The sequence below is a fragment of the Macaca fascicularis genome, chromosome 5, assembly GCF_037993035.2.
Source record: "Macaca fascicularis isolate 582-1 chromosome 5, T2T-MFA8v1.1".
Classification (NCBI taxonomy): Eukaryota; Metazoa; Chordata; class Mammalia; order Primates; family Cercopithecidae; genus Macaca; species Macaca fascicularis.
This window is the reverse complement of record NC_088379.1, coordinates 179,532,505-179,544,690: the sequence shown is the minus strand read 5'-3', so window position 1 is coordinate 179,544,690 and position 12,186 is coordinate 179,532,505. Positions and strand designations below refer to the sequence as shown.

The 12,186-nt window shown below is 33.4% G+C and overlaps 1 protein-coding gene across 2 annotated transcripts in view; it reads left to right on the top strand.

Annotated features, from left to right (window-relative positions):
* The window catches only part of GLRA3 (glycine receptor alpha 3), a 173,550-nt gene that overhangs the window by 33,189 nt on the left and 128,175 nt on the right, over positions 1 to 12,186 (top strand). For both annotated transcript variants that reach the window (XM_005556328.5, XM_015451040.4), the window contains exon 2: positions 6,666 to 6,793. In XM_005556328.5, coding sequence (XP_005556385.2) covers positions 6,666 to 6,793 — 128 coding nt within the window. The remainder of the gene's footprint in view (positions 1 to 6,665; positions 6,794 to 12,186) is intronic.

The following is a 12,186-nucleotide window of genomic DNA, read 5'->3' as shown; positions in this document are numbered from 1 at the left end:
TTTGCATCTAACAAATTATATAAGAACTCAGAAATAATTTTTGTAATATATGCCTTGTATTTGATTACATTATGGTATAAGAAAGGATACTTTTACATAATAAATGCACTATAATTTTATTAGTAGTAAACTTGTCTCCATTGATAAAAGGCTTATAAAAGTTTGTGTATTATATTTTAAAAATAGTTTATCATCTATTACATATTCCTCCTCCATCCCAGCCCAATGTGTATTTCATGTATAGTTCTCAATACATTTATCAAATTATATTTATGCTTTTATTAATTTTAAATGCCATGTCAAAAGAACCATAATTTTGTGTTTAATTCACATTCATGGTAAAATATATTTTTAATCTTAAGTATTAAAGAATAAAAAAAGGCTGGGTGCGGTGGCTCACGCCTGTAATCCCAACACTTTTGGAGGCCGAGGCTGGTGGATCATGAGGTCAGGAGATTGAGACCATCCTGGCTAACACGGCGAAACCCCGTCTCTACTGAAAATACAAAAAATTAGCTGGGGGCGGTGGCCGGTGCCTGTAGTCCCAGCTATTCAGGAGGCTGAGGCAGGAGAATGGCGTGAACCCAGGAGGCGGAGCTTGCAGTGAGCCGAGAACGCGGCACTGCACTCCAGCCTGGGCGACAGAGTGAGACTCCTCCGTCTAAAAAAAAAAAAAGAAGAATAGAAAAAAAATGAGACATTGGATTATAAAATATATAACTGTTTTTAGAGAAAGCAGATAATTTTAGTAGATTTTCTGCTACAAGATGAAATAACTCACATCTTTCTAAGGGTATTAACCAAAGATGTATCTTTCATCTTGGTCTATGTTAGTGATAAGAGGTGGTATCTTTTCCTTCCCCCAGCTTAATTTAATTACTAATTGCATAAACAAGGAAAATTTATATATTAGCAGAAACGATTTTAACAAGTTGATCTTTAAAAAGGTTAAACATTGAGGTTATATAGATGCAATATAAATATATATAATTATGTATTTATTTATACTTTTTTTCTCTTTGAGACTGTTCTAGGCATGATGCCAGGCTCCTTGGAACTTGTCAATAATGGCTGCTAAATAAATAAATGAATGGGCTACTACTCATAAAACTATCGTCCCCTGTTAAATGGTTTTTATATATTCCCAACCCTGGTAAATTAGTCATGATTTTTCCATAATATACTTGGAAGCAAATATTTTTGGCAATGAAAGTGTATTTCAAATAGAATTTTTACAGAACCAATATCAGATCAAATTTCAGGAAAGCAGTTATTGCAGTAGCTCAATTATTCTTTTTTGAATACATCAAAAGAAATGAAATAAGATTTAAAATAATAACAATTTTTAACCTTTAAAAAGATTAAGAATGAGTTTGTCATATTTAAACAACAACAATCTTGCTTTTTTTAATTTAGTTATTCAAAAGGAATATTTGGGCGCTGAGAGTGCTTGCTAATAGGGTTTGAAATATTCAACCAAGAATTTGGGACAATACAATTATAGTGAGCATGGTGTGTGGTGTGTATGTGTGTGTGTGTGCGTGTGCATAAAATTGTGTTGTATTTTGATTGTTTAATGCTGTTGCCTTCCTATAAATGTCCAGGATTCTAGGAGTTCTTAAGCAACATTATCATATACTACAAAAAATGCAAGCATCTCATGGCACTTAACCTGCCAGTCCCTACCACTACTTGTATTTGGAGTAATATATTTTTAAAAAGTATACAGAGATGACATCTCTACATTCACTATTGGAAAATTTTTAATACCTTATTTCTCACATTGGTTCAAATATTAAACTATTATAATAGCCGGTTGCAATGGATAAATGATTGCTTAGTATGAGATGAGACAAATGTGATTTTTTGATTTTCTTATTCTATTTTAAGATTGATCATCAATTGTAACATTTGTAAAAATAGTTTAGAAATGGGTTAATGAAAACTAGAGAAGGACAGACTTTTGCAAGATATGATTTGTATAAATACAAGAGAGATTATTATCATTAAAATTTAGCATTGATCTGCCTAGATAAATAAAATTACTGTTTTGTCAAAGTTATTGGTAGATAGTGAAAATCTGAAATCTAAAATTAATTAAGATTTAATCTTAATTAAATCTTTAATCTTAATTAAATCTTAGTCTTTTATTTTTTTCTTTCTTGTGCTGGCTAATACTTGCTGTATCTGAAAATATATATGAAAATTGAGATCCTAGATAGATATATAGATATAATTACTTCTTTATTACTGCCACAAGAATAACAATCACTTAGAATATTTACTCTACAGTTTTTGGACATATATTATAGGAAAATCCTAAAGACAGACTTTGCATCCTTTCTTTTAAAAGCAAATCTTGGCCAGGTGCAGTGGCTCATGCCTGTAATTGCAGTGCGTTGGCAGGCCAAGGTAGGAGGATTGCTTGAGTCCAGGAGCTGGAGACTAGCCTGGACAACATAGTGAGACCCCATTAGGAGGCTGACACAGGAGGATTGCTTAAGCCCAGAAGTTCAACATTGCAGAGAGCTATGATCATGCTGCTGCACACAAGCCTAGGCAACAGAGCAAGACCCTGTCTCTAAATATAAATAAATAAATGTAAATTTGACATTACTTATGAATAAAGGTGTTTTTTTGAAAGACCTACAAAATAGTATCATGGTATGCAGTTGATACCATGAGAGTAAATAAAATTATTCACAAAGAGAGCAGAGGAAGAGCTCCAGAATGGAACTGTGAGGAATATGGTTATTTAAAGCAAAGATACAGTAAAACAAATATAAAAATAAGTCTAGGGAGGCATTATTAGAGAGTGACATCAGCAAAAACAGTAGAGTAAGAAAAATACAGGAGAGTAAGGACATCGACAAATTCTCTCCTTCATGAAAGCAACAAGAAAACTGGCAAAAATATAATTGTGAGAATCAAATTTTTCAAAAGCCTGACAGTTAATCAGAGGCTTGTAGTGATTCCTGAAGTTGTTTACTAAAGAAAAATATCTTTCTCTTAGTAAAAACAGCGGGATTTATGGCATTATAATTTGCTCTATTTCCCACTCCCTCTCTTCAGCTCTGTGGTGACAAAGTAAACCAATAGCCCCAAATTAGAGGACAAATCCACAACCTGGCAGCCACCAGAGGAGACAGCATGGAGTCCGAACTCCTTTAAGGCCGTATTCTTTAAGAATGATCATTATTTGACTTGCCTGCAGGTTTTCTGGAATACACCATTTGCAAATCTATTTTTCTGTGACCTAACTTGGAGTTCACCTACCGCCAAAAGCCCTTTTCCTGGAGAAGTTTGTTTAAAACATTTAGAGTCAATTTTTAACTTCACAGATGCCTAAGGCAATCAGTAATAGTGGGGACAAACAATATGCTTAACAAAAATGTTAAATGGAAAAGCATTGGAATGATATGTCCATATGGGTTTGGAAAATCGGCATATATTCCTGGTTATCTGGAAAGCCACATATATGGGCTGAATTTTTTTCTCCCAAAACTCATGTTGAAGTCCTACCTGCCACTACCTCCAGACGTGACTTTATTTGGAGGTAAGGTTTGTCACCTTACCAAGAGGTAATTAAGGTAAAACAATATGCCCTAATCCGATATGTGTGGTGTGCTTATAAGAAGTTAGAGCAGACACACATACAGAAAAGATCATATGAAAAAACAGAAAGTGGACATGTACAAGCCAACAAGGAGACCCTCAGAGGAAACCAACCCTGCTGACAACTTGATCTTGGACTTTTAGAATTGTGGGGAAGTTAATTTCTGTTGCATTAGCCACCTGTTCATGATACTATGTCATGGCAGATCTAGCAAAGTAACACACCCAGGGTTGTGCGCATGCTCAGGAAAGACCTGAAAAGACCCTTAGCTCTCAACTCTGGCTGACTTTTAGGCCTCACACAAGTGAAAGTAAAGTCTAGAGTAATCAACTGCCTGACATAGTGTTGAAGGTATGACCCCATGACACAGAACCCCCAGCAAATACTGAGAGACTTATTGGCTCTAGAAGTTAATAAAATCCATGTTCAATTACTAGCTGATCTCTAAGCTAACCAAGTAGAATGGTCACATATTATAAAGAAAGTGGACTTTACAGAATTAGCTCAGAAAAGTCCCTTTAAAAAAGAGCAACAACAACAAACTCTGGGGAGAAAAGACAATATGATTCCCAGAGTTATATTACTTAAAATGTACAGTTTTCAATAAAAGTTATAAGTTTCACAAAGAAACAAAAATGTGTGGACCAAACACAGAAAAAATGCAATCAATAGAAGCATGCTTAGGGAAACAAAGACATTGCAATTATGAGAAAAAGACTTCAAATGAACTATTTTAAGCACATTTAAAGAATTAAAGGAAACCATGTACAAAGAGCTAAAAAGAAAGTATGATAATATCTCACCAAAAAGGAAATTATAAAGAGATAGAGATTATAAAAAAAGAACCAAAGAGTAATTCTGGGGTTGAAAAGCAGCCTGACAGAAATGAAAAATTCACTAGAAGGTTAGTATTAGTTTCCTATGGCAACTGAAACAAATTACCACAAAGAACAGAAATCTATTCTCTAACAGTTCTGCAGGCCAGAAGTCTGGAATCCATTCACTGAGTCAAAATCAAGGTGTGAGTGGGTCCATGCTACCTCCAGAAACTCTGGGGTAGAATCCATTCCTTTTCTCTTCCAACTTCTGGTGGCTGCCGGCATTCCTTCGCTGTGGCCGTGTCACCCCAATTCCTGTCTCCATGGTCACATTGCCTTCCTTCTTCTGTCTCTCATCAGATATAATTCTGCCTCCTTCTTATAAGGATGAATATCCTTGTATGTTGTTGCATATAGAACTGTCCCTGATAATCTAGGATAATCTTCCCACACTCAATGTGAAGGATTGTATTCAGTATACACAGTCATCTAGTATTTGTAATAGAGAAGGAGGCAGAGTATTATTGGTTCAAATCAAGGTAAATTGGTATATTTGTTGGTAGGAGGATGTAGAAGTTTATTTTCTGGTCATTGAAAGGAGAGATTTTGCAAGGGAAATAAAGAGAATGGTTTAGAAGCAGCAGCATGTAGCTACAAAAGCTTCAACAATGCTTTTCCACACTATTCTTGAAGCATGGAATATAAACAAATGCTTTTTGATAGGACAGAAAAAACTTCCTTAAAATCAGATGGTAGAAGAGAGCTCTAGAGTCATTGAGAAGATAGTTTAAAAAAAAACTGTATTATTATAATGTTTTTTTATTAGAATAAACTTCCCAGTGACCACAATGACAGTTTGGTCGAGCAATAATAATCAGAGATAAAGGATCACGAAGTCATATAGAGCCAACAGAATAGGGAGAAAAATGCTTCCATTCTGGAAGAAAGCAAGAATGACAGAATGAGAATCACTGGGGAAAGTGACTCAGAGTGCCCAGAACAGGACAGAACCTCTAGAACAGGGCAACAGCTAATAGATACTGTAACTTGTGATTCTGTGCTTACAGAAATCTCATTCTCATATTATCACCGAGATTGATGAGATTTTAAAACTGTGCCCATGAATCACTGCATATATCCCTGTGGTAGACAACTTAATGATGATGACTCTAAGTCCCAGTTTTACTTCACACTAAAATTCTGGCAGGAGATATCTAAGGAATTTAATAATTGATCTTGTTATGATCATATGGTGACCCAAATGGTTTGAGATTTGGCAATGTCCTGAGTTGAATGACAGAGCTGGGAGCAAGTGATGATTGATGATCTTCAGGAAGTGACAACAGCTTGGACACATCAGTTCCAGAAAGTCAGTTTCACATTCCTGAGCAAAACTCTGTGGATAAAAAGAACCATTTGATCTCAACAAGCAGGCCCAACTTCTGTTGGAGAAGCCTATGTAAGTGAAAACCTGGACAGGAGAAATAGCCTACACTATGGGTTTCTGGGACAAGTAGTTGGACACAAAGGAAAAAATTTGGATGAAAAGAATATAGGAACACACTACCTTTCCTGGACACAGGTCTAATATAATATCCAGGTACACATGGTACATTTATGGTAATTTCTCAGTCGTGACACACAAATTTTAGATCTGAACAAAAGGTATTGTAGATTAATGACATGTAGGTGAAAGTAGAGTGAATTTAACTTGGTGTGTTACCAATTCAGGAAACACTCTAATTGAAGAAAAAAATGTGATTGTTTAACTTTTTAGACAGAAGTTTTTTACTGCTAAGAAAAATTCACAAAACCTGAAAGGTGATGTTTTCCCTCAATAAAAGCAATAAGATTGTAGTTCACAGTTGAATTTTCATATTTTCTTACACCTAAAGCAATAAGGATACATTTGGTTAAAAATTGCTATCAGATATCAAGCTTTTGTAAATACAGATTTGAAAGCTTAATATTTTGAAAGTGGCCTTTGTTTTCAGGTTTAATACAAAAGAATGCCACCTCTGAAAACTGGACTGAATAGATAGGAAACCTCACAAGTATTGACTATAAATCTGTAAATGTCTATCTTATTATAATCTTCACTGTGTGATATCTAAAGTCTTATATTTTGTTGCCAAACATATTTAGCTTAGCATTGCTATTTTGTATTTGTAGGTAACAATGATTAGAAATGCTCCTTTTTGTAAAGTCTACATTTTTGTTCTTATTTGTAGTTTGGTTGCCACAAAGGAAACAGATAGTGCAAGATCTCGAAGTGCTCCAATGTCACCTTCTGATTTTCTGGATAAATTAATGGGGAGGACATCAGGATATGATGCAAGAATCAGACCCAATTTTAAAGGTAATTGTTCTATTTGCTACTTTATATGTGTGTTTTAAATATTCTTCAACAAGGTACAATTTTAAATTGATTCCACAAGAAATTCTAATGCTTATTTTCAACAATCTTCCAAATACTGCATTAGTCACAGATGTGTCTTGAGAAAGAAATCCATTCCCATGTTCTCAATTATCATAATTTACCTTCTTTGGCCTAGCTAAGTTTTTTTGCCTTCGCTAACTGTTACAATACTTCTTGTCTTGACCAATGATTTCAGGAATATACATGTATGTAGGTATCTTTTATTTAATTATTCTATCAGTTTTCTAACTAACTCGAATGAAATCTACTTTAATTGCTAGTGATGCACTTTCCCATTTTTTAAATCTGCCACTGTAGTACTCTCTATATTGTGAGGAATCTAACCATTGTTGAATTCATCTATTGGGAAATAGGCTGGATTGCTAACTGACAGCCTTTGAAATACATAAGACATTATTCCACCTACCAAATTCTTTACCCGAATTTCTAGGAAAGAATGTAATTGTCAATTATTTAAACACCACTTTTTATTCTTCTGTTTAATATAGTTGTAACTAACATGTTTATATAAGGATATGTAACTTATCCAGAACCACAATATATCCTGTAATTTCACTTTAATGGTAAAATATTAGAAAGCTGCTTCCAGACCCCAACTTATTTAACATGTCCTTGAATATTACTTTACCCAGTAAAGAAAATAAACAAAGTTAAAGAACATAGACTTTTTCATGGGATTCGGTTAAGCTATTTCATTGCTAAAGTTTAAAAAAGTGTTGTCTATAATGACCATTTTTCCTGAATTTGTCCTTATGGAAGAAAAAAAGAATTGCTTAGAAGTGGGTGAAATAATTAACTAGAATGGAGTAAAAAATATCAAGGTTGGGTAGCAGTAGCAAAAGAAGTAAAACTCACTGATAATGTCTGAGTAGAAAATTATGAATTGATTCAATTTTAGAATGAATTTAATATTTAAATTGTGGATCACACTTCTTGATTTGTTTTTAAGCTTTTCAACCATAAATATTTTTAACTTCAGGAGAAAAACACGGAGTACAAGCTGTGCAAAAATAGTACAGCTTACGGGGTACAATATACAAATAAAAATGAGAAATTTCAGTATTTTAATGATCTTTTCCAAATTGAGGGAAAGCAATATTCCTGTGAATCCACTGAGAACTAATCAGTAATTGATCTTGAAAAATATGAAATTGTCATTTAAATAAACCACAAGAAACATAATCGGGAATTAGCAGATTCATTATGGTGAGTCCATATTCAGTGATTCAGAAGTATTGCTTTCTTTTCACTGAAAATTAAAGAAGAAAATGCATTCTATTTTTAAATGTCTGTGAATATTTAAAAATCATGTAAGCAGTCTCAGCAGATATTTTAATAAAACTGCAAATAAGTTACTAACCACACAAGAGTGGCCTCAGAGCTTTTGCCATTCTCTTGGAAAGTTTAGTGTTGGTTTATTATTTTAACAGTTTAAAAGACAATAGAAACATTAAACTATTTTAAAATGTGATTATCACTATTTATATATAAGCTCAGGAAAGGACCCCAAGGATTTGGTGTTGCTTAAAACAAATACTGATTCTTTTCTAAATAAAAATGCATTCCTAAAAATAAGCTGATCACCAAGCCAGATCAGAAGTGATTAGATTTTGGGGGAGACTAAAATTCATGCTTACACCCCAGTGTCACTAAATGAAGAAAAAGAAAAAGAAAAAGAAAAACAGAGATTTTCTCTCATTGTTTTTCAAAATATCTTGTGCTCTAAACATCAGGAAAACAATGCAGGCTGCATTGAATAACCAAATATAATATTATCAATTATACAAAAATAATAGTTTAATAGGTTAGGTTTTAGCTAACACTTTTTGCTTTTTCATCTTTTGCAAGGGTCAAATATTATTGACTTCAGCAAACATACTTATAACTCCATTTCCTAATTAAGCATATTCAACTCTGTTTCATTTCATTGGATAAAATAACATCATAATCGTTTGACCATCATTTCATTGCCCAATATTGGAATATAAATAAAGTAGTCTTTACATGCCTTTTCTTCCTTACGGCTAACAGGAGGATATGTAGGTGCTAACAAACTGAATCCAATACCTAACAGAAGATATTTACACAAAAGAAGGTGAGAACGATCAGCCCTTGTGTTGTCATGTACCAGGGGTCCACCTCACCTCAGGCAAAAATAAACTCATCAAACATAGAAGTAGAAAATTAAGAATCTGTTCTCCTGATAATATCTCAATCATTTTTTTTTTTCTCTGTGGTAGCTCACATGACTAAAAATACAATCCCTTGCCATGTTGATTTTGTACCTTTCCCCACATCAATGTTTTTGGAAGAAATCTAGTTAGCTCATCAAATGAACTAATTTAAAATTGGTGTTATGTATGCTTTCCCATTCAATTGTCAAAGACAATGAATTAATAGTAAGCGAGTTTAGAGACATGAATATTAGCAGTGTTATATTATATTAAAGTTTTTTAAATAAGCATAATTATCTAAAAGAGTTTTAAAAGAGGAATGGGGGCTCATGCCTCTAATCCCAGTGTTTTGGGAGGCTGAGGCGGGAGGATTGATTGAGGCTAGGAGTTAGAGACCAGTTCTGAGACACCCATCTCGCCAAAAAAACAAAAACAAAAACAAACAAACAAAAACTAATCAGGCATAGTGGCAGACACCTTTAGTCCCGGCTTCTCGGGAGGCTGAGGCAGGAGGATTGCTTGAGCCCAGTTGTTCGAGGTTACAGTGAGCTATGGTTGTGCCACTGCACTCCAGCATGGGTGACAGAGCAAGACTCTATCTCCAAGAAAAGAAGAAGAATGGGAATTGTAATATACGTAAAAATATATTACAATAACCAAAATTATTTGATCCTTCTTCTTAAACACAGAGAAACATAACATACCTAGATAAGTGATCAGTTGATAGAAAAGTGCTTATAAAATATGAAAGCATTGGAAAATACCTATATGTTTGCCCTGTCTAGAATTCATAAGTTTTGTAAAAGGCAAACATAAAATTTCACTATGGACATTATGAGACAATTAACAGAAAAGAAATGGAAATGTTTAATCTCATTAGCCAAAAGCAAAGTGTATAACAATAATATGACATTTTTACCTTTCAAAGATATAAAAATAAGAAATGTTCCAGGATTATTTAACCGAAATTATAAACACCAAAATTATGGTGTTTGTTTCGATTGTTCGGTCACTTCTCTTTAAAAAGTACATAAAAAAATCTCACCTCTTGAAGACGAAGTAGTTTAATGTTATTAAAACGTACCACAGAAAAGTATAAATACATAATTCTCTTAAAGCACTTTAAATTGGTATTGACCATGGATAAGACAGCCTCTTCCATTGAACATTATTTAAATCAATACTGAAATAAGTTAAAATAATTAGGTGCTTAACTCATTATCTTTCCTTTTCACTGATTTAATCTGTTCTCTTCACTTCCAGAGTAGTATTAATTCATCTGAAACATTTTTGAGAATCAGATTTCTCCGATAATGATCCAGTGCCTTTAGGATAATTTGACATAAGTATAAAAACTACTTCAAATTTCTATTATATCTTAGTCCTATTAAATATAATGATTTTAAAAACTATTATTTAAAAGGCATTTAATAATGACATATGCGTTTAGAAATGTTCTGAGAGCTGCTAAAAAGAACTAGAAAGTAAAGCTGCAAATATCACTCAACTAGTTGATCATGCAATAGAAATTAGAATTTTGTCCAAGTCATTATTTCAAAAATTTGGTCTTAAGGAGGAGAAATGTTATGTATAGAAATGGTTATTTTTATGTTCACTTTGGCAAAGGTCATTGGTAAGAACAGTGTATTTGCATCTAAGTTTTGATGTTATCAGGGGTTCTTTGTGTTTCTCACGTCAAATCGGGTTAGCTTGTTATTGTTTTATCCCATGATGTGACTGAGAAAAATATATGACACATTGTAAAGGCAAAAAAAAAAAAAAAAAAAAAAAAGAAATCGTTATTTTTATTTTGAAAATGAAAATAATAGGTAGATTGCACCATTTTTTTTCTCAGAATTTTGAAATCTTTCCTCTTTAGAAGCCTTTTTGGTTAGGGAAAAGAACAGAAACAGAACTGGCCCAGTGAGAGAATGTACCACGTCCCCAGGCACAGACTACAGGCCGTGGTGCTCACTGGACGGCACTGCCTAATGGTGTTACAGAGTTGGAGGGACAGATGAAGAATTAAGGGAAGACTTAATAATCCTTGAAAATGGTAGCTTCTTTATATATATATATATATATATATACACACACACACACACACATAAATTAAAACTTGAAAACTAAAGAGTAGGATATTCTAGCCTTGTTTCCATTCACTGAAAAACAAAATAAAATAAAATAAATTAAAATAGATTTTCATTTTCAAGACAGGAGTAATGCTCGTATATTTTCTGAGTTCTGGTTTTTCTGATTTTCTTAAATTAATAGACTTGTTTTAAAGAGCAATTTTAGGTTTACAGAATAATTGATTGGAAAGGGCATATTTGCCCTCTCCTCCTCAACAGTGTACCCTGTTATTGGCATCTTCATATTCATGTGGTATATTTATTATTATTGATGAACCAAGATTAGTACATTATTATTAACTGAAGTTCATAATTCACATTAGAGTTCATTCTTTGTTCTGTACATTTTTATGGGTTTTGACAAATTCATAAAAACGTGTGTTTATCATTACTGTATCATACAGAGTAATTTCACTGCCCTAAAACCTCCTGTGCTTGCGCTCTGAATATCTCTCTCTCTCACTTCCCCTCATCTACCCCCAGTCTCTGGCAATCAATGATCTTTTCACTGTCTCTAGAGTGTTGCCTTTTCCAGGAAGTCATATAATTAGAATCATACAGTATCTAGACTTTTCCAATTGGCTTCGTTCAGGTAGCAATACGCTTTTTGGGTTCCTCTGTGTCTTTCCTGGCTTGATATCTCATTTCTTTTTATCACTGAATAATATTCCAGGATAATCTCTTTTGTATGCATTTGACATTAAAGAAACTTTATACAATTATCGAGCTGCAGAATTCTAGCTCAGAAGTTTGTAGATGTTGATTCATTGCCTGCTGACATTTAATATCATAAAGAAGTCAAATCTCATTTTGATTTCTGCTCCTTTATATATAGGCTATTTTTTTTTCTGCCTATCTCTGGACATTTTTCAGTAGGAGGATTTTTGCTTATGCTGGCACTGTTTTGGGTTATTTCTGTAAAACAATACTTCTTTTTAAAAAAACAAAAAATTCTGCTATCTTCCCCTGTCATCTGTACCCAGCACATTTCACTCATCCCCTTCTC